Consider the following 25,170-nt stretch of genomic DNA (forward strand, 5'->3'; position numbering starts at 1 on the left):
AGAAAATTACAAAGTTGCCAAGAAGGACTCAGGCATGAAATTAGGAGTGCTAGAATGGGTTATGAGAAGGCCTTGGCGAGCAGGATTAAGGGAAACCTTAAGGCATTCTACAAGTATGTGAACAGCAGGAGGAGGAACCTTGATCAGGATCCGATCAGGAGTGAGAGTGGAAGCGTGTGCACGGAGATGAGCAGGAACTGCTTTTCCCACAGAGCAGTGAATCCGTGGAATTCTCTGCCGAATGAAACAGTGGAGGCCACCTCAGTAAATATATGTAAGACAAGGTTGGATTGATTTTTGCACAGTAGGGGAATTAAGGGTTATGGGGAAAAGGCAGACAGGTGAAGATGAGTCCATGGCCAGATCAGCCATGATCTTATTGAATGGCGGAGCAAGCTCGACGGGCCAAATGACCTACTCCCGCTCCTGTTTCTTAAGTTCGTGTCTTCTTATGTACAAGGGGGATGTCAGATGTAAGCATTTCACTTGGAGAGTGGTGGGTGCGTGGAATGCACAGCCAGTGACAGTGATAGAGGAGGATACAATAAGATCTTTTAAGAGACTCTCAGATACATGGAGCTTAGAAAAATAGAAGGTTATACTGTAGGGAAATTCTACGTAGTTTCTAGAGTAGGTTACATGGCCGGCACAACATTGTGGGCCGAAAGGCTTGTAACGCGCTGTAGATTTCATGTTCTATGTTCTGTGTTGTCCCCGTATCCCTTCGTGCCCTGACTAATTGAGAATCTATCACCCTCGGCCTTAAATATATCCAATGTCCTATCCTCCACAGCTGCCTCCAGTAAAACATTCCACAGATTCTGGCTGAAGAAATTCCTCCTCAGCTCTGTTCTAGATGGACGTCTCTCTACTCTGGGTCAGTGTCCTCTGGTCTTACACTTCCCCACCGGAGGAAACCTCCTCTCCACCTCCACTCTATCAAAGTCTTTCAACATTCGGTAAGTTTCAATGACACCACCTACCCACCCCATTCTTCTGAGTTCCAGTGAGCTAGGCCCAGGATCATTAAACACTTTGGTGCGTAAAATTACAATGGTCCATTTGGACGAAGCAGGAAGGGTTTGTTTCCTTTGAAGGAGGAGCATCATTGAAGTAGGGTATCGAAGAAGGAAGAGAAAGTGAGGCTGGTCGGGAATGGGTTACACTGGCAAGAGAAAACATCAATACTTTGACAAAGTCGGGCATAGATTTAAGGCGTTTGGAGGAAAGTATGTGGAGAGCGGATTCAGAGGCAGGTTGATTTTTAACACATGGATTGATGGGTGCATGGAACGCGTTGCAGGGGTCGGCGGTAGGGGCTGCTAGACGAGACATCATTAAGAGTCTCTTAGAAAAGGACATGGCTGAGCGGAAAAAGGGGGGCTATATGGAAACGAACTTCGTGTAGGTTAAATGCTCAACACCACATTGCGAGCCGGGTGGCTTCTAATAGGCTGTACTGGCACATATTCTAAGTTCTAAAATCTGTAAGCACCTCAGGTGTTGTGGAGAGAAAGAGTGGCATAGATTGACGAGACTGCGGGACAGGCTGATCGTTATCGTTTACGTCGTCTCAGACTAGTGTGTCCGTCAGAATCACCTGCATGCCACAGTTTAATGTTTTCTACATCGATAGTTTAATCCGCGGAATTAACTCCTGCTCTCACATCAGGAAATAATCTGTTCGACGGACATGCTGCTGACAGGAACATAAACACACGTTAATGTTAAGTTGTCATTTTCAGATCGAAATAAAATCCTAACTCCTTCCCGTGTGTTTGAATTTGATGATATCCTCAATAAACTCAAGGTTGTGAAATTACTGGTCACTCTTGTCTTACTTTGGACCCTCCAGTGAGTAACCTTTCGATTTTTGCAAATGCATGGTGTAACAGACACTGCTGTTTCACGTTGAAACGTGTCCAGAGTTTAGAAACATTATTGAAAGGCCGAAATTGTTGCACTGCGACCGACAAATTAGACAGCTGTCCGTCATATAATCCGATTCACTGGTGAAATAAAAAGTTACCTAAAGAGTCCTGTGATATTAATATGGCTTGCGAGTGATAACTTTCAGCAAAATAGTACAGCTCATCTATCTTTGTTATTTGGCCTGAGAACGGCAAATGACGCAGCGAATATTGCCGCTGGCTCAGAGAGCCGGTAACCCCGGTTCTTCCCTGACGTCGAATGCTGTCTGTGCGGACTTTGCACGTTCTGTCCGTCACCGGTGGGTTTCTCCTGGCGGGAATTCAATTGGACCATTGTAGGAGTAATGTAAAGATAATGATAGACCGGAGCTCTACGGGTCTTACAGTTGACCGATCACAAACTGACATAGGTCAGGGGATTCACTAAAGATATCTTAATTAATTTAAAGTTGGCACTTTTTTAAAATTTCCAGACAAATATCAAGGTAGCATCAACTATATAGTTATGAATTCCATTGTCCCCTTTCAAAGTTCAAAGTAAATTTATTAACGAACTATATATATGTTACCACATACACCCTTTGTGGTTCTAAGCAATTGACAAATAAGCGTGCTTGGCAATGCCTGTATCTCAGCCCGTACCCGCTTGAGCTGAAAAAATATAAATAACAATAATAATTTTGAGGGTATATTTTCATCAACGAAAACAGGATTCAGCACTCCACGCGAACATATACAATTCTGACAAGAAGTAAACATCACTAGACTAAACTGAGAATACAGCCCAGACAAGTGAAGAAATTACCAGTATTGAAGTAAAGTGGATGGGACATCAGGAAGGATCCCGCTCACCCTGTTCATGGACTGTTTGTTCCAATCCCATCAGGTTGTAGACTATGTAGCATCCACGCCAGGAACACGAGGCTCAAAAACAGTTACTTTTCCCTAGCAGTAAGGCTGATCAATACCTTCACCCACTAACCCACCCCTCCACAACCCCCAACCACCACGTATTTATCATTGCTTGTCAGGTTCACCTTATATGCCTTGTATCAGTCTATGGACAAATAATCACTCTATGGATGAATGAAAGAATGAATAAATACATACATGCATACATAGGTAAATAAATTATACTGAAATAGGATGATACAGAGTCCTTTAAAGTGAGTGTGGATGTCAAAACTCTGTTCAGAGTTGTGGTGAGTGAAGTTATCCACAGTAGTTCAGACGACGAATGGTTGAGGGGTAATAACTGTTCCTGAACCTGGTGGAGTGGGTCCCAAGTGCTACTGATGGTGGTCGCGATAAGGGAGCATAATAATAATAATAATAATAATAACAACAACAACAACAACAACAATAACATTATCCCTATGGTAATATCTACAACTGGTACATTCCCAAATAGACAATAGCATCAGACAATTAGGGCTGCACGGCAATACAACAAAACTGAAAGCCACAATACTAAACACCAGCAGAATAGTCCGAAAGTTCCTAGCAAGTGAGTAATGAGTGCGATTGGCTATACCCGCACCTTAGGTTTTACCAGCTTGGGCTGAGAAAAAGTGTTTTAATTTTTTTTAACTAATAATAATAATGGGCGATCCATCATTACAGATAGGACAATCCATAATACTCGGCTGGAGATAATATTACATCATAAACAGGCAAGAACATCTTACTTAATAGATATAGCTATTCCAAACACACATACCATGCAGAAATCAATAAGTGAAAATCATCAGAATTATGCTGAACTAAAAGAGGAAATTGAAAGATTATGGAACATGAACAGGGTATACATTGTCCCAATAGTAACATGCATGGGTGTATGGGGTGTGAGGGAGGGGTAGCACCTCTGGTGGGGGAGCATGTCGCGTCCTTTTCAGGGCGGTTAGTCCACCTTTGGTCCCCACCTGGCACTCAGCTCTCACCTGTAGCTCCCCGTAGCTGTTTGCATGCGACAGCGGCCACACCCCGGGCAACGGCTTAGACAAGCTGGCTAAACCAGGTGAGGGTAGCCGACGGGTCTCAAACTCTCGTTGAGATAGGGAGTTGTCTATCCCAGCATGTGAAGACAGACTCCGGCAGACTGAGCGCACGAGACCAATGGAAGGTCCAACGGTCAAGAAGGCGGTCTCTGCAAGCGTCGTGGAACGCCGTAGAGCACGACAAGACGCAGAAGACGTGCTGGTCATCCACTGCGCCTAGTCCCATCTCCAGCCGTCTAAACTCTGTCTTGCCACTGGATCCAGATGGGAATTGGGAAGAGTGAGTGAGGCTGACGCTGCGCAACTCTCCCTCACTTAAATCCAAATCACGCGCTAGTCTTCATCGACGTCAACGATGGACGAACAACCAACGAACCAACCAGTAACATCTACAACTGATATCACCCGATGATATCACACAATAGCATTAACTCTTTAGGCCTACGCAGCAATATTTATGTAAATCTGCGGAAAGCCACTATGCTAACCACAACTAGAATAGTGTGAAAGTTCCTAGCAATTAACAAACGAGCATGCTTGCCTATGCCCATACCTCAGGTTTTAACAGCCTGAGCTGAGAAAAAAGTAAAGTACACAATATTATAATAAGCAATACATACCGAGAACATCAGATGAAGAGATCTTGAGCCCATAAATTGTGAGAAGAATTCAGTGATTGGGGAGAGTGAAGTTTTTCCCTCTGTTTCAAGAACTTGATTGTTGAGAGGTAATAACTGTTCCGGAAACTGGAGTCCTGAGTCCTGAGACTTTTATATCTTCCTAAAGGCAGCAACTAGAAGAAATTATGGCCTGGATGGTGAAGGTCCCTAATGTTGGATGCTCTCTCCTGCGATAATGCTGAGTGTAAATTCTCTCATTGGTGCGGAGGGCTTTGCCCCTGATGGACTGGGCCATATTCACACTTTTTTTGTAGGCTTCCGTGCTTCCGTACAGGGTCGTGATGCAACCTGTCAGTGTTCATTCCTCTAAAGAAGTTTTCCAAAGTTTTAGATGTGACGCCGAATGTCCACAAACTTCTAAGGAAGCAGAGAAGCTGCTGTGCTTATTTCGTAATGACATTTCCGTGTTTGACCCAGAACTGGCCCTTTGAAATTATAACACTGGCGACTTTATTGTTGGTGACCGTCTCCACTTCTCTATCGGGGTTTTCGTCACCGCAGTGAAAGCTGGCTAATGGACCTCCGGTTTCCTTCTCCTGAAGTCAGGAATCAGCTCCTTGCTGACATTGAGTGAGAGGTTGTTGTGGCATCACTATTCACTCAGACAACCTCTCCAAATCATAACACAGAAACAGAGGATCTCCCGTTGGCCAAACGATTCTTCCCCCCAACTCCACCCTCCCCCCACCCCCGTCATGGGGACTTCCTTGAGATAGTTAGTCACCAGAGTTATCACTGCTTCACATCGAAGTCTCTCATTTCTATCCTCTTGGATGATCATTTTAAACTGTGGTATTTCGATCCCGTTGGCTCTGGTCTATGAGGCTAACGTGAGACTATTAGGCCGAGGCTTCTCATTGGCTCTGGTCCAAGGGAGGTTTATTTTATTGCTCTTCCGCGAGTATAGTAGCCAACCATTGATCACAGGAGATCATGGGTTTGCGCCTCTGGTGGACTGTGTCCTCTCCAGCGTGCAAGCCTGGGCGGGAAGATTTGAAGACCCGGCTATTGCCCATGCAGTGGGTTCTCCCTCTCCACGTCACTGATTTAGACCAAGAGAAGGGCAAGAGCTGATACAGCTTGGCACCAATGGCAAGAGTGAAGCTGTAAACATCAAACTGCCTTAGGGAGCCCAGCTCCGGATTTCTTCCTTGGGGTGTACTCCCGAAGCCTTTCCCATGGGTGGGTACGGCCACAAGGCAGCGGAGGTTTAAAATCAGAGTTTTCCTTCCCGCAAGTAACAACTTGCAACTACTCGTGGTCACTATTTGATTACAAGCGCTCTCATTGGCTGTCTCCACATTGCCCTGAATTCACTGCAATGTGAAAGTTGCTCCAATTCGGACAGCTCCTGGTCTTGACAAAGGGGTTTGATGTCAACTCGTTTCCTATCTCCACAGATGTTGTCTGCTAATATTGTCATTGCTTTTATGAAATGAAGCCGTATATTCGCAGGACGGATTTAAGGATCACCAGGTTTCCAGAGTGAAACGTTTGAATTCAGGCCTGGGGAGCTTAGGACTCGCCTCCAACGTCTACCGTATTGTTTCAATCATTACATTTTCACAATATATTTATTTTCTATTGAAGGCGTTAAAATTAAGGGTTCCGCAGGTTTGTCGTATTAGTTGCTATTTCTCGAGGACATCATCAAGGAGCGATGCTTCAAAATGGCGGCGCCCATCGTTAAGAATCCCCAAAACTCATGACATGCACTTTTTGCATTACTACCATCAGGGAGGAGGTACAGGGGCCTGAAGGCATACACTCAGCTATCCAGGAACAGCCTCTTCCCCTCTTCCCTCCGTTCCTGAATGGAAATTGATCTAGGGCTTTACTCTTCGGAGAGAAGGAGGATGAGAGGAGACATGATAGAGGTGTACAAGATATTAAGAGGAATAGATGGAGTGGACAGCCAGCGCCTCTTCCCTAGGGCAGCACTGCTCAATACAAGAGGACATGGCTTTAAAGTAAGGGGTGGGAAGTTCAAGGGGGATATTAGAGGAAGGTGTTTTACTCAGAGAGTGGTTGGTGCGTGGAATGCACTGCCTGAGTCAGTGGTGGAGGCAGATACACTAGTGAAGTTTAAGAGACTACTAGACAGGTATATGGAGGAATTTAAGGTGGGGGCTTATATGGGAGGCAGGGTTTGAGGGTCGGCACAACATTGTGGGCCGAAGGGCCTGCAATGTGCTGTACTATTCTATAAGTTCTATTTATTCCATGAACTTCACTGCATTTTAATTTCTACTTTTGCACTACTTATTTAATTTAACTATTCTAATATATATAGCTTTCACAGTTTTCTTTCTCTATTATTATGGATTGCTTTGTACTGCTGCCGCAAAGTCAACAAATTTCACGACATATGCCGGTCCTGTAAAACCTGATACGGTTTCTGATTCATATTCTTTCCAACCATTATATTTACACCATTATTATTTCAGACTCACTGGAATTCATTTGAGCATTGAATGGGGACAATTTGACGTTATCTTGCTCGAAAACATCTACTACACAGCCCCCGGGACTGTAGGTCAAATATGATGGCAGAATATAGCATTAATGGCAGTGTGGAGGATCAGAGGGATCTTGGGGTCCGAGTCCATAGGACACGCAAAGCTGCTACGTAGATTGACTCTGTGTTTAAGAAGTCATACGGTGCATTGTCCTTCATCAATCATTGGATTGAGTTTAAGAGCCGAGAGGTAATGTTACAGCTATATAGGACCCTGATCAGACCCTACCTGGAGTACTGTGCTCAATTCTGGTCGTTTCACTACAGGAAGGACGTGGAAACCATAGAAAGAGTGTAGAGGGGATTTACAAGGATGTTGCCTGGATTGGGGAGCATGCCTTATGAGAATAGGTTGAGTGAACTCGGCCTTTTCTCCTTGGAGCGGCGGAGGATGAGAGGTGACCTGATAGAGATGTACAAGATAATGAGAGGCACTGATCGTGCGGATAATCAGAGGCTATTTCCCAGGCCTGAAACGGTTAGCACGAGAGGGCATAGTTTTGAGGCGCTTTCAATTAGGTACAGAGATGTTAGGGGTACAGTTTTTTACGCAGAAAGTGTGTGCAATGGGCTGCGGGCGACGCTGGTAGAGGCGGAAAAGATAGCGTCTTTTAAAAGTCTCCTGGATGGCTGCATGGACCTTCGAAAAATAGAGGGCTATGGGTTCAGCCTAAGGTAGGGACATGTTCAGCACAGCTTTGTGGGCCGAAGGGTCAGTATTGTGCTGTAAGTTTACTATGTTTTCTATGTTTCTGATACAGAGAACATTTAGAAGGATGTTGCCAGGTCTGGAGGATCTGGGTTATAAGGAAAGTTTGAATAGGCTAGGAATTAATTCCTTAAAACGTGAAAAGTCGAGTGGAATTTTGACTGTGGTATACATAATCATGTGGGGGTATAGATAGGGTAATGTACGCAGGCGTTTTCCATTGAGGTTGGTTGTACTCTGACCAAAGGTTATGGTTTAAGGCGAAAGGTAAAAAGCTTAAGGGGAACATGAGGGGATGCTTCTTCACTCGGAAAGTCCTGGGAGTGTGGAACGAGCTGCCCGCACATGTGGTGCATGAGAGCTCGATATCAACCTTTAGGCGAAGTGTGGATAGGTACATGGACGGTAGAGTTATGGAGAGCTATGTCCCCGATGCAGCTCGATGTGAGTAGGCTGTTTACTGGTTTTGGCACAGACTAGAGGGGCCGAAGAGCCTGTTTCTGTCTTGTCCTTTTCTATGACTCTATGAGTCTGTGACTCTCTCACAGAGGCGTATGCTAATATACTTGGGAATGTTGATATAAAGAATGAGGAGGTGTATGGTGGTTAAACCCAGGACATAATAAATTCCAACGCGGATTATTTAAAGGAGCAAGACACGGGACTGCAGTTGCGTTGTCATAAATCTCTGTGTCCTCCTTGTCGACGAACGAGATTCCAAAACACTGCAGAGTAGCCGAAGTTGTCCCTCTGTTTAGGAAGCTCAATTGAAGACACTTTCGACAGGTGAGCCTGACGTCAGTGATTGGGAAATTTTTGGAAAAGGTTCTTTGGGATAGAATCTACTTGCATTGAGCAAACCACGGGCTTGTTTGGGCTAGTCAGTAAAACTTTCTCTGGAGGAAGTCATGCCTTACAAATTTGATCGTGGTTTCTGAGTACGTTACGAAAATGATCGATCAGTGTAGATGGATTATGTATTTACACGGACTTCAGTTAAAACCTTACTATTATCCGGGGCGAAACCGGAGCCGATTCCTAACCAGTTCACATCAATAATCGGAAGAATGAATAAAGTTTTCCGGTGAAGCTGCGGGGACGGGACTTGGTGTTTGCGCTGCAAAAGTTTAGCGGAGTCGTAAACGGGACAAACTCCCACCAGTCCGAGGATGCAAGGGAAATCGCAGGGAGCGGAGATCTTTACAGTAAATTGGAGGCTCTGGCGCCAGGTGCTCCCAACTAACGAACGATATCAGGTCATTGTAACACCTACGAAATGCTGAAGGAATCCAGCAGACCAGGCAGCGTCTATCGAGCAGATAACACCGTTGATGTTTCAGGCCAAAACCCTTCATCAGGACCCATTGTGTTCATCTTTCACCATGAACTCTGCCGCTAATGCCAAACGCCATTCTGGTAGTCCACGAACCACGTCCCGCTTCTGTCTCCCACCCAAGATTCCCAAAGGGGACTGATTTGGTCCATAAAATTCTCTTTTTTCTACTCGACTTAATATAGTATTGGATCGACCGCTGACTTTCAATGTCTTTTATTCCACAATGCGACTGTATGAGTATATTTCCAATCTCATTTAAGTTATTATAATGCAGAATTTAGAAAGTGAATTTGACCCATTCAACGCCAACGTGTGATAAAATGGCTCTTCCGCATAAAGCCCGAGACTCGTTAGTGACGCCGGTCACGGCAACTAACCGTTTCGCACACGGGACGCGGAGCCGGGGCAGATTGGCAGTCAGTTTTCATCCACAAGGCCGAATCAGGGACGAAGTTTCCCCGTGAATTTACTCGCAGTGAAGGTGCGAAGATGCTTCTGGGCTTCGGCGTTTAAAATAAAACTGTCCCGGACTCGTAACTGAAAGAAACTCCCACCCTCCCGAGAATGAGGTTGGTAGTAAGTGGGGTGACATTGAAATTCACCACATAAAGCTTGTCATCCTTTTTTGTCGGATGTCCAATAAAACACCAGTCGCCCTCTCCACAGACTCTGAGGCGACTCCCGGTCTGCAGCCCTGATTCCCCGGTACCTCCACCTCCCAGTAATATCTCCCCTATATGAGCGGTATACCCTGAGGGTGTGTTCTGTGGTATCCCTCTACAATCCGGGCAGACCATTCCCTGCTCTCTCTGTCATCGTTGTGCGATGCAGGGGCGACAGAATTGGTGTCCACACTGCACTGTAACAGTATCGGTGATAATTGTCGGACAAATGTGACGAATTAACAGATCGCAACACACATAAAGTTGCTGGTGAATGCAGCAGGCCAGGCAGCATCTCTAGGAAGAGGTACAGTCGACGTTTCGGGCCGAGACCCTTCGTCAGGACTAACTGAAAGAAGAGCTAGTAAGAGATTTGAAAGTGGGAGGGGAGGGGGAGATCCGAAATGATAGGAGAAGACAGGAGGGGGAGGAATGGGGTTAAGAGCTGGAAAGTTGATTGGCAAAAGGGATATGAGAGGATCATGGGACGGGAGGCCACGAGAAAAAGCAAGGGGGAGGTGGGAAGCCCAGAGGATGGGCAAGGAGTATAGAGAGAGGGGCAGAGGGAGAAAAAGGAGAGAGAAAAGAAATATATATATATACGGATGGGAAAGGGGAAGTGAGGCATTAACGGAAGTTAGAGAAGTCGATGTTCATGCCATCAGGTTGGAGGCTACCCAGACGGAATATAAGGTGTTGTTCCTCCACCCTGAGTGTGGCTTCATCTTGACATTAGGGAAGGCCGTAGATAGGCATATCAGAATGGGAATGGGACGTGGAATTAAAATGTATGGCCACTGGGTAAATTTTCAAATCGGTAAATTTTCAAACAGCTGTTTTAGGAACCATTTTAATCTCTGTCTCAGCATCTTAAATCATAAGACATGCGAGCAGAATTAGGCCATTCAGCCCATTGAATCAGCTCTGTCATTTCATCATGTTTATTTACCCCCTTAACTCCATTTTCCTGCTTTCTCCCCATAACGTTTGACGCCATTACTGATCAAAATCCTATCAACTTCCGCTTTAAATATGCCCAATGTCCTAGCTTCCATCGCCTTCAATGAATTCCACAACGTCGTCATCCTCTCGTTAAAGAAATTCCTCCGCATCTCTGTGTTAAAGAGACATCCTTGTATTCTGAGCTTATGCCTTTTTGGTCCGAGACTTACCCACGAAAGGAAATATTCTTTCCACTTCCAGTCTATCTAGGTCTTTCATATATTCGGTACGTTTCAATGAGATTACCCCCAGAGACTTACCCACGGTAGGAAACATTCTTTCCATTTCCAGTCTATCTAGGTCTTTCATATATTCGGTACGTTTCAATGAGATTACCCCCCAAACCCCAGTGAGTACAGACCATGAGTCACCAAGCGCTCCTCACACGTTAACCCTTTCATTCTCGGAATCATGCTCTTAGTAGTTCTGTTAACGAACTGAAACGAATAGATGGACAATTTAATTTCCAATACCTTTTGTTTCACTCTTCGTATGGTTTTGTTTTATTCAGAGATTATTTATGGTTTTACAATGCAAAATTCGGGTATTGAATGGACCCGTTCCGCGCCAGCATGTTACAAGATGCGGTCTGTACTGCACAGACTGAGTGCTCCCTACTGACGCTGGTCCCGGTTCACCCCCTTTTTTTTCCAGTTGCGGAGAGAAACTGAACTATGTTCTCATCCAGTTTCCATCCACTGTACGGAAGAAAGGATAAAGCTTCCCCTCAAATTTCCCAGTGAAAGTATAAAGATGGGACTTGTTGACCACACTGTAAAATGAAATTGAACCGGACTCGTAACTGAGATAAACTCCCACCTTGCCGGGGATGTGATCGACAGGGAGACTGATCATACTGGTACTGTTTGCATAAAACTTGTCATCTTTCCGCCCGATGCTCCAGACTCCAGTCGCTGGTCTAAGTCTCACTAATCCCTTCCTCGACACAGACTCTGCAGCGACTCCCAGAGTCCAACGCCGATTCCCCACCACCTCCACCTCCCAGTAATGTCTCCCTGTCGTGAATCCCTCCGATCCCAGCACGCACGCCTGGTCTTCAAATCTTTTCGGGTTAACAAGGAGAGTTCTCTGGATCCGGTTCCATCTTACAGACCTCAGATCGTCAGACACCTCGAGGCGCGAAGCTGCTGTTTCCACATCGAGCTTCACAGAAACTGTAAGTTGGTGGGGAGAAGAAGCAGAGAATTAAAGACTCGGTGGGATTACAGGCATAATCGGGCATCGGCCCAGGAACGGGACGTGAACAAACTCCGCTCCAAGAATAAACCAGCGGCTAACAGAAATCGAATTCCCAATGGTCACCCAATTTAGTTGTGCTCCCGTTCCCATCCTGACACATCGATACGTGGCCTCTTCTACTGCCACGATGAAGCCACACTCTGACTGGAGGACCAACGCTTCATATTCCGTCTAGCTAGTCTCCAACCCGATGGAATGAGCATTAATTTCTCTAACTTTCGGTAATTTCTGCCCCCCTTCTGCTTTTTTCCCATTTCCCTTTTCACACCTTGTCTTCTCCTTACCAGCCCATCTCCTCTCCTCTGGTGCCCCTCTTTCTCCCATAGTCCATACTCCTCTTCTCTCTTTCTTCCGACGTGTTCTACCTTTTCCACCTATCAGCTCAATTCATCCTCTTCACACCCCCACTCCCAACCTCAGTTGGCATCACTTATCACGGGACAGCTTGCATTGTCCCGTCACTCCTCCCCCGCCCACCACCAACTTCTTATTCTGTCTTCTCCCCCCGTCCTCTTCAGTCACGATAAAAGGCCTTGCTCCGAAATGTTGAGCCTTTATTGCTTTCCTGCTAAGCTCCCCCAGCATTTTGTGTGCCTTATTCGGGATTTGCAGCACCTGCAGTCTTTTGTGTTTTTCTAAAGCGGGGGTTCCCAACCTTTTTATGCTAACGAACCCCTGCGTTTGACTGAGGGGTCCATGGTCCCCAGGCTGGACCTCCTGATCGAAAGGGTGGTACGCATTAGGAAAGAGGTTTTTGATTTACTTTTTAGTTGGCTCGGCTCAACATTACGCCAAAGGATCTGTTCCTCTGCCGTGCCGTTCTATGTTCTCTGTACCAGAGATTGTGGTTGAGGTGGACTCAGTTATAACATTTAGAACATAGAATAGTACAGCACAGTACAGGCCCTTCGGCCCACAATGTTGTGCCGACCCTCAAACCCTACTTCCCATATAAGCCCCGACCTTAAATTCCTCCTTTTACCTGCTTAGTAGTCTCTAAAACTTCACTAGTGTATCAGCCTCCACCACTGACTCAGGCAGTGCATTCCACGCACCAACCACTCTCTGAGTAAAAAACCTTCCTCTAAGGTTTGATTCGAAGAAGGAGTCTGAGAGTCTGAGTGGGAGTGCCGAGAAAGACATTTTTGAAATTTTCGTTATTTCTTTTTCTCCAACGGCGTTCTGAGAGGCGGGACTGCGCAGGCGTGTGACGTCGGGCAGTGCAGCACGGCAGATTTAAAAGGAACAGAGCCTCATAGAGCGGGCAGCGTAGTTTGCGGGTTGCGGGCTGCGGAGTGAGCCGGGAGCAGAGTGAAGACTTAAGTGCTTCGGCTCAACGGGCTTAGGCGGAAACGGGCGAGGAAGGTTTGGCATTCATTTTCTGTTGTTATTTGAGGAAAGGGGCAGTATGAGTGTGAGGGCAGTTTGGTGTCGGATGTGGGAGACCCTGGAGTCTCCAAGCCTCCCGGACGTCTACATCTGCGCCAAGTGCATCGAGATGCAGCTCCTAAGGGACCGCGTTACGGAACTGGAGCTGCAGCTCGATGACCTTCGTCTGGTCAGGGAGAGCGAGGAGGTGATAGAGAGGAGTTGCAGGCAGGTGGTCACGCCGGGGCCACGGGAGGCAGACAAGTGGGTCACGGTTAGGAAGGGGAAGGGGAAAGGTCAGGTAATAGGGAGTACCCCGGTGACTGTGCCCCTTAACAACAGGTACTCCTGTTTGAGTACTGTTGGGGGGGACAGCTTACCCGGGGAAAGCGACAGTGGCCGTGCCTCCGGCACAGAGTCTGGCCCTGTAGCTCAGAAGGGTAGGGCAAGGAAGAGGAGGGCAGTTGTAATAGGGGACTCGATAGTAAGGGGGTCAGATAGGCGATTCTGTGGACGCAGTCCAGAGACCCGGATGGTAGTTTGCCTCCCTGGTGCCAGGGTCCGGGATATTTCTGATCGTGTCCAAGATATCCTGAAGTGGGAGGGTGAGGAGCCAGAGGTCGTGGTACATATAGGTACCAATGACATAGGTAGGAAAAGGGATGAGGTCCTGAAAGGAGAATATAGGGAGCTAGGAAGGGAGTTGAGAAAAAGGACCACAAAGGTAGTAATCTCGGGATTACTGCCTGTGCCACGCGATAGTGAGAGTAGGAATGCGATGAGGTGGAGGATAAATGCGTGGCTGAGGGATTGGAGCAGGGGGCAGGGATTCAAGTTTTTAGATCATTGGGACCTCTTTTGGCGCAGGCGTGACCTGTACAAAAAGGACGGTTTGCACTTGAATCCTAGGGGGACCAATATCCTGGCAGGGAGATTAGCGGGGGCTACTGAGGTGACTTTAAACTAGAATGGTTGGGGGGTGGGAATCAAATTAAAGAGGCTAGGCGTGAGGAGGTTAGTTCACTACAGGGGGATGGGGACCAGTGCAGAGAGACAGAGGGGTGTAAAGTGAGGGTAGAAACAAAAAGTACTATGGAGAAAAGTAAAAGTGGCAGGCCGACAAATCCAGGACAAGCAGTAAAAAGGGCCACTTTTCAGCATAATTGTATAAGGGCTAAGAGAGTTGTAAAAGAGCGCCTGAAGGCTTTGTGTGTCAATGCAAGGAGCATTCGTAATAAGGTGGATGAATTGAAAGTGCAGATTGTTATTAATGATTATGATATAGTTGGGATCACAGAGACATGGCTCCAGGGTGACCAGGGATGGGAGCTCAACGTTCAGGGATATTCAATATTCAGGAGGGATAGACATGAAGGAAGGGGAGGTGGGGTGGCGTTGCTGGTTAAAGAAGAGATTAACACAATAGAAAGGAAGGACATAAGCCGGGAAGATGTGGAATCGATATGGGTAGAGCTGCGTAACACTAAGGGGCAGAAAACGCTGGTGGGAGTTGTGTACAGGCCACCTAACAGTAGTAGTGAGGTCGGAGATGGTATTAAACAGGAAATTAGAAATGTGTGCAATAAAGGAACAGCAGTTATAATGGGTGACTTCAATCTACATGTAGATTGGGTGAACCAAATTGGTAAAGGTGCTGAGGAAGAGGATTTCTTGGAATGTATGCGGGATGGTTTTTTGAACCAACATGTCGAGGAACCAACTAGAGAGCAGGCTATTCTGGACTGGGTTTTGAGCAATGAGGAAGGGTTAATTAGCAATCTTGTCGTGAGAGGCCCCTTGGGTAAGAGTGACCATAATATGGTGGAATTCTTCATTGAGATGGAGAGTGACATAGTTAATTCAGAAACAAAGGTTCTGAACTTAAAGAGGGGTAACTTTGAAGGTATGAGACGTGAATTAGCTAAGATAGACTGGCAAATGACACTTAAAGGATTGATGGTGGATATGCAATGGCAAGCATTTAAAGGTTGCATGGATGAACTACAACGATTGTTCATCCCAGTTTGGCAAAAGAATAAATCAAGGAAGGTAGTGCACCCGTGGCTGACAAGAGAAATTAGGGATAGTATCAATTCCAAAGAAGAAGCATACAAATTAGTCAGAGAAAGTGGCTCACCTGAGGACTGGGAGAAATTCAGAGTTCAGCAGAGGAGGACAAAGGGCTTAATTAGGAAGGGGAAAAAAGATTATGAGAGAAAACTGGCAGGAAACATAAAAACGGACTGTAAAAGCTTTTATAGATATGTAAAAAGGAAAAGACTGGTAAAGACAAATGTAGGTCCCCTGCAGACAGAAACAGGTGAATTGATTATGGGGAGCAAGGACATGGCAGACCAATTAAATAATCACTTTGGTTCCGTCTTCACTAAGGTGGACATAAATAATCTTCCAGAAATAGTAGGGGACAGAGGGTCCAGTGAGATGGAGGAACTGAGCAAAATACATGTTAGTAGGGAAGTGGTGTTAGGTAAATTGAAGGGATTGAAGGCAGATAAATCCCCAGGGCCAGATGGTCAGCATCCCAGGGTGCTTAAGGAAGTAGCCCAAGAAATAGTGGATGCATTAGTGATAATTTTTCAAAACTCGTTAGATTCTGGACTAGTTCCTGAGGATTGGAGGGTGGCTAATGTAACTCCACTTTTTAAAAAAGGAGGGAGAGAGAAACCGGGGAATTATAGACCAGTTAGCCTAACGTCGGTGGTGGGGAAATTGCTGGAGTCAGTTATCAAGGATGTGATAACAGCACATTTGGAAAGCAGTGAAATGATTGGACAAAGTCAGCATGGATTTGTGAAAGGAAAATCATGTCTGACGAATCTCATAGAATTTTTTGAGGATGTAACTAGTAGAGTGGACAGGGGAGAACCAGTGGATGTGGTATATTTGGATTTTCAGAAGGCTTTTGACAAGGTCCCACACAGGAGATTAGTGTGCAAACTTAAAGCACACGGTATTGGGGGTAAGGTATTGGTGTGGAGGGAGAGTTGGCTAGCAGACAGGAAGCAAAGAGTGGGAATAAACAGGACCTTTTCAGAATGGCAGGCGGTGACTAGTGGGGTACCGCAAGGCTCAGTGCTGGGACCCCAGTTGTTTACAATATATATTAATGAGGGATGAGGGAATTAAATGCAGCATCTCCAAGTTTGCGGATGACACGAAGCTGGGTGGCAGTGTTAGCTCTGAGGAGGATGCTAAGAGGATGCAGGGTGACTTGGATAGGTTGGGTGAGTGGGCAAATTCATGGCAGATGCAATTTAATGTGGATAAATGTGAAGTTATCCACTTTGGCGGCAAAAATAGGAAAACAGATTATTATCTGAATGGTGGCCGATTAGGAAAAGGGGAGGTGCAACGAGACTTGGGTGTCATTATACACCAGTCATTGGAAGTGGGCATGCAGGTACAGCAGGCGGTGAAAAAGGCGAATGGTATGCTGGCATTCATAGCGAGAGGATTCGAGTACAGGAGCAGGGAGGTACTACTGCAGTTGTACAAGGCCTTGGTGAGACCACACCTGGAGTATTGTGTGCAGTTTTGGTCCCCTAATCTGAGGAAAGACATCCTTGCCATAGAAGGAGTACAAAGAAGGTTCACCAGATTGATTCCTGGGATGGCAGGACTTTCATATGAAGAAAGACTGGATGAACTGGGCTTGTACTCATTGGAATTTGGAAGATTGAGGGGGGATCTGATTGAAACGTATAAGATCCTAAAGGGATTGGACAGGCTAGATGCAGGAAGATTGTTCCCGATGTTGGGGAAGTCCAGAACGAGGGGCCACAGTTTGAGGATAGAGGGGAAGCCTTTTCGGACAGAGATTACGAAATGCTTCTTCACACAGAGAGTGGTGAATCTGTGGAATTGTCTGCCACAGGAAACAGTTGAGGCCAGTTCATTGGCTATATTTAAGAGGGAGTTAGATATGGCCCTTGTGGCTACGGGGGTCAGGGGGTATGGAGGGAAGGCTGGGGCGGGGTTCTGAGTTGGATGATAAGCCATGATCATAATAAATGGCGGTGCAGGCTCGAAGGGCCGAATGGCCTACTCCTGCACCTATTTTCTATGTTTCTATGTTTCTATAATATCCCCCTTGAACTTCCCACCCCTTACCTTAAAGCCATGTCCTCTTGTATTGAGCAGTGGTGCCCTGGGGAAGAGGCGCTGTCTATCCACTCTATTTATTCCTCTTATTATCTTGTACACCTCTATCATGTCTCCTCTCATCCTCCTTCTCTCCAAAGAGTAAAGCCCTAGCTCCCTTAGTCTCTGATCACAATACATACTTTCTAAACCAGGCAGAATCCTGGTAAATCTCCTCTGTACCCTTTCCAATTCTTCCACACCCTTCCTACAGTGAAAGTCATCTCGATAAGTGTCTCTATAAGGTTGGTTTAGACAGCTTGCAATTAGAAGACGTGATATTTCAGGAGAGTTTGGACTAATTTGAAGCTTTTTTCTATCGCTCTAAAACAACGCCTGGTACATTCCTGTCTCTCTGGACGTTTGTATGTTGGGGTCTGGTTATCCATATGATGGTGTTAATAGTGGTGTTTAAACATCCATCCATTCCCCAAGGACTGAAATAGATAGGAACAAATATCATAGAACATAAAATGCTACAGCACAGAATACAGCCCACCCGGCGAGTGCCGTACTGCTATTCTGATTAACCCCATCCACCTACCCCGGAGCATAGTATTCCAAACGGCTCCCAACCATGCATCTATCCAGTTCTTTCTTAAATATTGAAATAGAATCTACACCCACCACTTCCACTGTCAGCTCATTCGACACGCTCACCACTCTCCGAGTTAAGAAGTTACCGCTTATGTGCCATTTAACCATTTCACCTTTCACCCTTAACCCATAACCTCTAGTTCTGGTCTTAACCAGCCTCCGTGGGTTTCCGCATATTATTGCGAAAACTGGATACTCACAGTGGATGTATCCACCCTTTTTATCCCTAAAATGCACTAGTGTTGCTTTGAACCGGATGGCGTCTTGAAAATTATATTTGCATCATGAGCAAAAAAAAAAAAAAAATCCCTTAGAGAAACTAAGCGTCTCGATCAACATGTTTGACGATTCGTGTCGGTACCCGAAATCAATACTGAAGTTGTGAGGGAGGGTACCTAGTATGGTGTTCAGAGGTTGGTATGCGACAAAGCCTGATAGAAGATCTATAGAATCAGTTGCCACAGGGATGAAGGGAAGTGGAAGACACGCGTGGGAAGGGTAACGTAGAGGCAGTGACTTAAAGGTGATAGTGGAATTGTGTGCATCAGTGGGGATGGTGGCCAGATTGAACTATTTGGGGAAAGATGATAGATCTCGCTAAAGGCACGTGAGCTGTCAATGTAAAAGAGCCCAAAATAACAGAACAACTATTGAGGAATAGTAATAGTACACAAGGTTTCAGGTTAACTGCAGTAAATTGGTACATTCATGTTGAGATATTATTGAGTTTTGGTTGACCCAAGTAGAACGTAAAACATCTTTTCCAATAGGAACAATTGCTGCTGGAATATAAAACGCCCATTATAATTCAGTGCTTTACTTAATCAATTCTCAAAAGAATTTAATAACTTGGAGAACAACTAACTGAGTTTTACCTTGTCTGACGAAATTAAATTCTTCACTCAATGCTTCTTTCAACAAACTTGCGTGACTGAATTGCTTAATCGGCAGGGTACCATCCACAATTGAAAATGTTCTTTCTTCCTCACTTATCCTGTCAGTATTAAGCAGTTGGTGATGAAATAAACATAAGTAAACAATTTTCCTAAATATTTAATAATAGTTGCAGCTATTCACTACATTGCAAACCCTACCTTCCTTTCCGAGAATATTCCTCCTGTAATAAACAAAATGTTCTAATGTTAATATGATGGTAGATGACAGCCCACATCATATCCATAGACGTTTCATCTAAGTACAAGAGAAAGAATTTCTGGAGGAACTCAAAAGGTTTGGCAGCATTTGTGAAGAATGAGGTGGTCAACGTTTCAAATCGATACCCCTGTGTCAGGAGCCGTAACTGTTCCGATTCAAAGTAAATTTATTATCAATGTACAAGTAACGCATCATATAAAATCTCTGAAATCCATTTCCTTGCGGACATACTCCATAAATAATAACCATAATAGAATCACTGAAAGGATCACACCAACTTCAGCATTGTGCAAAAGCCAACAAACCCTGCTGATACAAAAAAAAAGAAAGAATTAATAATAATAAATAAATAAGCAAGAAATATTGAGAACATGAGATGAAGAGTCCTTGAAAGTGAGCCCATAGGTTATGGGAACATTTCAGTGATGGGAAAATGACGTTGAGTGAAGTTTTCCAGTTTGGTTCAAGCACTTGATACTTGAGGCGTAATAACTGGTCCTGAACCTGGTGGTGTAACTTCTTCCTGATGGCAGCAGCGCGAAGACAGCATGTCACAAGTGGTGGGCATCCCTGACGATGGATGCTGCTTTCCTACGACAGCATTTCGTGTAGATTTGCTCAATGGCGGGGAGGGCTCATCATGTAGCGTGGACAATTTCTCTCTTCCATTGACGCTCGCCAGCCGCTGAGTTCCTTTGAATCTCCCTGTCGCAGACTATCGCAACAGCAGTCCTTTTCATTTGCATTTCATCTAAAATGTTAGAAGCAGCCGAATATTCCCCAAACCCAGGTTTCAAACACACAATCGGAAAGCTAATTTTGCACTAATAATACAGGACCAAAGGTGAATGTCCTTGAAGAGGATCACAAACGTGTGGTAAGTTTCGGAAGCTTGCCTGTCTCACTGACCCGGACAGCTATGCCGGTTGGAGCCAGGCCCTTGTGCTTTAGCCCTTGGCAGGGTCGCCTATACCGATGAGGTGAAAGAATAGAGGCCGGGCTAAGAGCGGTCCACTGGTCCTCCAGGATCGGGGATTCATCTGCGGGCTAACAACCCTGAATGGCCAAAAAACAATAGGTACAGAAACAACAATGAAGAATCCTTCGATACAAATAGAGATTGAGGACCTTCATTGCTGCCGAAACGTCTGTGGTGTTGTGGGCAGTAAGTAAGCAGTGAAGCAGAAATTGCAAAGCATATATATGAGAGTCGTTTCGTTACTCAGAGGATACAGTTACAGAGAGAATGGGGGTATTACACCAGCGAGACACTTTTCTCCCTATAAAATGACAAGATGATAAGACTGCGAATATATTTGAAAGGTGGATATGTAAAATATATTTCGACTGCCTGGAGAGCAGAACTTTAATTCTGGAACTTTCGCACGACTAGATTACAAAACGTAATGTAAAGTAATTCAACAGAAAAAAAACTAAAAGGGAAGATGAACAGTAACACGAGAAAATATGGGATTCGGAATATTTCTAACGGGTGTTGTGAATGAAAATGTGCGGAATATATTGCGGACATACAGCGCATGTTGGACATATCAAATGACCTGTCACCGTCAGCAGCAGGCTCTTCGACCAGAGGGGATAACTTCACTCAACGTCACTTGCCGCAGCACTGAACTGATTCCACAACCTATGGACACTCTTCCGAGGAATCGTCATCTCATTTTTACGGTATTTATTGCTTATTTGCTATTATTGTTATTATTTTCTTTTTATAATTTCCACATTTTGTTGTCTTTTGCACATTGGTAGTTTGCCCGTCTTTTTACGTTCGGCGTTTCATTGATTCATTTGTGTTTCTTTGTATTTACTATGACTGCAAACAAAAAAACAAATGAATCTCAGGGTTGTATATAGTGACTATTATGTACTTTGATAATAAATTTCCTTCGAACGTTTGAACTTTGAAATTTGATTTAGATCGGAATATTGATCGTGTCTAAAGAGCAGACAAGGGACATAACACAAAATAGGTCTCAGCAAATAAATCTGATGTTATCTACGATGTATTATTCAACATTAGTTCCTACTTATCGATGATATTTACCTTAATTATAATTATTCAATTATTATTTCGTCCGTATGAAGGGCCTCGGCCCGAAAAATCGACTGTTTAATTCTTCCACACCCAACTTATACCCCTTCCTCCCCCCACCCAACGTTCGGGCTTCATTCCCCTTCCTTTCCACTGTCTCAGTCTGAAATATCGGCTGTTTATTGCTTTCCATAGATCCTGCCCAACCTGTTGAGTTCCTCCAGCACTTTTTTTCCCTGTTATTTTGGAATTACAGCTTCTGCAGAAAGTCTTGTGTTTATATTTATCTGAAACCTGGTATCCGCCATTTTGTTGCGATATATTTTCCCTGAACCGAACAACAGTGTGTAACCCCTCACCTTCAGAAGCGTCATGTCTTGCTGAATCATCCGTTCCTGAAATTTTGAGATTTGATTCTGAAGAGAAGATAAATTCTCTCGAATCTTTCGGAGATTATTCTCCATTGGATTCAGAATGCTCTCCGCCTCCACCCTGAGCTCGCCGAGTAAGCGCTCCTCTCTCTCGGTTAGAATTTGGCGCAGATCAGCAAATAAGGATTTAACGTATGCCTGCAGGCTCAGTGACAGGTCCTGTGAAGTGGAAGTTGAAGGATATTATCACTAAGTACGGAAATAAACTAAAGTACAGGAGGCCAGACAACCTAAACCTGGGAAACTTACCCGAACTCCGGAAGTCTTCTGCTTCTGTTGATCCGCCATTTCCTGGACCTCTGATTTCTTTTTTTCCAGAGATTCCAATGTATATTGAACATGATTCTAGGAGGATTTGCAGAAACACAGAATGAAAGATTTACGCATGAAAATAAAAGACTTAGAGTAGGCCCGTGATTTAAGTTCGCCGCCTTTACCTTTAAAATGTCAACAGCTTCATTAACAGGCATGAATCGGTGTTCTCTGTGCTCCCGTGCAGCCGAACAAATCACACAGATCAGCTTCATGTCAGTTTCACAAAACAGCTTCAGTTCTTCCTGATGTTCCTCGCACTGAAGTTTCCTTTCCTTCTCATTAACAATCAGGCCCTGAGCTTTCTGGGCCAGAGTCTTTAATACCGGATTTTCTTTAAGGGTGCGGTCCGCAAACACATTATTACACACCGGGCAGGAGTTTCTCGTCCCCCTTTCCCAACGCCATGTGATACAGCGCCGGCAGAAGTTGTGCCCGCATCCCAGTATAACTGGATCAGTGAAGTAATCACTGCAGATCCGACAAGTTACGTCTTCTTTCAAACTGTCGACTTGCTGTTTCGCGGCCATCTTCGTGCCTCTCACTTCCCACTCAACAACCAGCGGAAGTGGGGCTGCTGAAGACCTGTAGAACCGCAACTGTCCACTAAGCGTGCAGTTGTCAAAATAAGCAATACAGGTCGAGTATAAGCTACCAGAACCCATATAAGCAGCACAGACAAAGTTCTGGAGGAACTCAGCAGGCCAGGCAGCATCTATGGAAAAGAGTATTGTCTACGTTTATGTCCGGGACCCTTCGGCAGGACGGAAGAAAAAAAAAGTTGAGGAGATTTAAAAGGTGGAGGAGGGGAGACAGAAACGCAAGGTGATATTGGAAACCTGAAGGGGAAGGAATGAAGTAAAGAGCTGGGAATTTCATTGGTGAAAGGGATACAGGGCTGGGGAAGGGGGATTCTGATAGAAGAGGCCAGAAGGCCATAGAAGAAGGAAAGGGGGGGAGAGAACCAGAGGAAGGTGATAGGTGGGCAAGGAGATAAGTGAGAGAGGGAAATGGTAATGGGGAACGGTGAAGCAGAGAGAGGGGCATTACTGGAAGATGGAGGAATAGATGTTCATGCCGTCAGGTTGGAGGCTACCCAGACCGAAAGTGTTGTTCATCCAACCTAAGTGTGGCCTTATCACGACAGGAGGAGGCCATAGATAGACGTATTGGAATGGGAAAGGGAAGTGGAATTGAAATGGGTGGCCACTGGGAGATCTCGCCTTTTTCTGGCAGACGGAATGTAGGCACTCCACTAAGCAGTCACACAATCTATGCTGGGTCTCACGGATATACAGGAGGTCACACTGAGAGTACCGGACACAGTATATGACCCGCAACAGACTCACAGGTGAAGTGTTCCCTCATCTGGAAGGACTGTTTGGGGCCCTGAATGGTACTGAGGGAGGAAGTGTAGGGGAGGTGTAGCACTTGTTCTGCTGGCAGGGATAAGTGACAGGAGGGAGATCAGTGAGGAGTGATCCCTGCAGATAGCTGAAAGTGGGGGGGGGGGGTGTTGTGGTAGGAAAAGATGAGTTTTGCGGTGGGATACCACCACCATGCACCTCTTTCCACCCCAGTCCCACTTTCTGCTTTCTGCGGGGATTGCTCCTTACACGGCTCCCTTATCCATTCGTCCTCCCCACGGATCTCTCTTCTGGCACTTATCCTTTCAAGCGGAACAAGTGTTATGTCCGCCCTTACACCTCCTCTGTCACTACCATTCACGGCCCCAAGCTGTCTTTCCCGATGAGTCTTCACCTTTGAGTCTGTTGGGCCATAGACTGAGCCTGGTGCTCCCAGTGTGGCCTCCTGTATGTTGGTGAGACCCAATGTAGATTGGAGGACAGCTTCGCCGAGCAGCTTCGTTTCATCCGCCAGAAAAAGCAGGATCTCCCAGTGTCCACCCATCTTAATTCCGCTTGGTATTCCGATTCTGATTTGTCTGTCGATGGCCTGTTCCACTGTCGTGATAAGGCCACACTTAGGTTGGAGTAACAGCACCTTGTATTCCGTCTGGGTAGCGTCCAACCTGATGGCATGAACATCTATTTCTACACCTTCCGGTAAAGACGCCCCCTTTCATTATTCCCCATCGCCTTTCCCCCCTTTCATTATTCCCCACCCAGTTTTCCCTCTTTCGCCTTATCTCCTCTTGTGCTCCTTCCTTTTTTTCTTTCTTCCATGGCCTTCGGTCCAGGATTGAAGAAGGGGTCTCTGCCCGAAACGTCGACTGTTTACTCGTTTCCACAGATGCTGCCTGACCTGCTCAGTTCCCTTTGGCATGTTGTGTGTGTTGTGTGAGGGGATCCAGCAGTGCCCCTCATTGTCGTGCCCGCAGAGGAAGTGGGTTTTGGAGGATCGATCAGACGGATTGATCCAAGTGCTCTGCCAATGAAAATTCAAAGGCAAGACCGGTGGGGAGTTGACCCATGTGTCCGACCTTGGCCTGGGTAGACAGCTCCACCACACCAAAGTACGGTCCCCTTTGTTGTTAAAGTCACAGTCGGTGACTTGTGAAGGATTTCGGAGGACGACGAGAAGAATCGACGGCAACAGCTCACCTGAAGACTCAACTCTCTCTCTCTCTCTCTCTCTCTCTCTCTCTCTCTCCATCGCTATTCAACTAAATACCACGAACTGAACTGAACTTTACTCAACATCGTAAGACTGTATCTTTTTACCCCGAGACTTAAAGAAGCTTAGTTTTTCATACATATTTTTCCACACTTGCTAATTTACTTACTTATATATATAATTCTTGCTAATCTGTTAGATTTATCTTCACTTAGTTTACAGTATTGCGTAGATATTAATAAATATTATTAGTTTATAGCATTACTAGACTCCTAAGTGTTTTCTATTTCTGCTGGTTCTTTATTCCCGTCACGGGGTACGTGACAAAATTGGGGCCTGCGTCCGCGATATGAACAAGTTGGTCGGGAGGCTAGTTTGATTGATTGGGGAAATTTCTTTGTGATTTGGTTGTGTGGAGTATCAG

The 25,170-nt window shown here is 45.4% G+C and overlaps 1 protein-coding gene across 1 annotated transcript; it reads right to left on the reverse strand.

Annotated features, from left to right (window-relative positions):
• Positions 1-11,293: 11,293 nt before the first annotated feature.
• Positions 11,294-22,727, reverse strand: LOC140198276 (zinc-binding protein A33-like). Its single transcript, XM_072259333.1, has 6 exons — positions 22,295-22,727; positions 22,107-22,202; positions 21,786-22,016; positions 19,316-19,338; positions 19,097-19,215; positions 11,294-12,010 (listed from the first exon to the last, which is right to left on the reverse strand). Exons 1-6 carry the CDS (start codon positions 22,697-22,699, stop codon positions 11,508-11,510), a joined length of 1,377 nt encoding a protein of 458 aa, XP_072115434.1. The 5' UTR covers positions 22,700-22,727; the 3' UTR covers positions 11,294-11,507.
• Between the last annotated feature and the right edge of the window lie 2,443 nt (positions 22,728-25,170).

This window comes from Mobula birostris, chromosome 5, assembly GCF_030028105.1.
Source record: "Mobula birostris isolate sMobBir1 chromosome 5, sMobBir1.hap1, whole genome shotgun sequence".
NCBI classification, from domain to species: domain Eukaryota; kingdom Metazoa; phylum Chordata; class Chondrichthyes; order Myliobatiformes; family Myliobatidae; genus Mobula; species Mobula birostris.

What these genes read in the sequence shown, in the direction of transcription:
- LOC140198276 (XM_072259333.1), bottom strand. Translation starts at nt 22,699, where the DNA reads ATGGCCGCGAAACAGCAAGTCGACAGTTTGAAAGAAGACGTAACTTGT. An exon ending in AGAAGACTTCCGGAGTTCGG is followed by an intron (nt 22,017 to 22,106) that starts GTAAGTTTCCCA and finishes TCCACTTCACAG; the next exon opens with GACCTGTCACTGAGCCTGCA. An exon ending in AAGACATGACGCTTCTGAAG is followed by an intron (nt 19,339 to 21,785) that starts GTGAGGGGTTAC and finishes TGTTTATTACAG; the next exon opens with GAGGAATATTCTCGGAAAGG.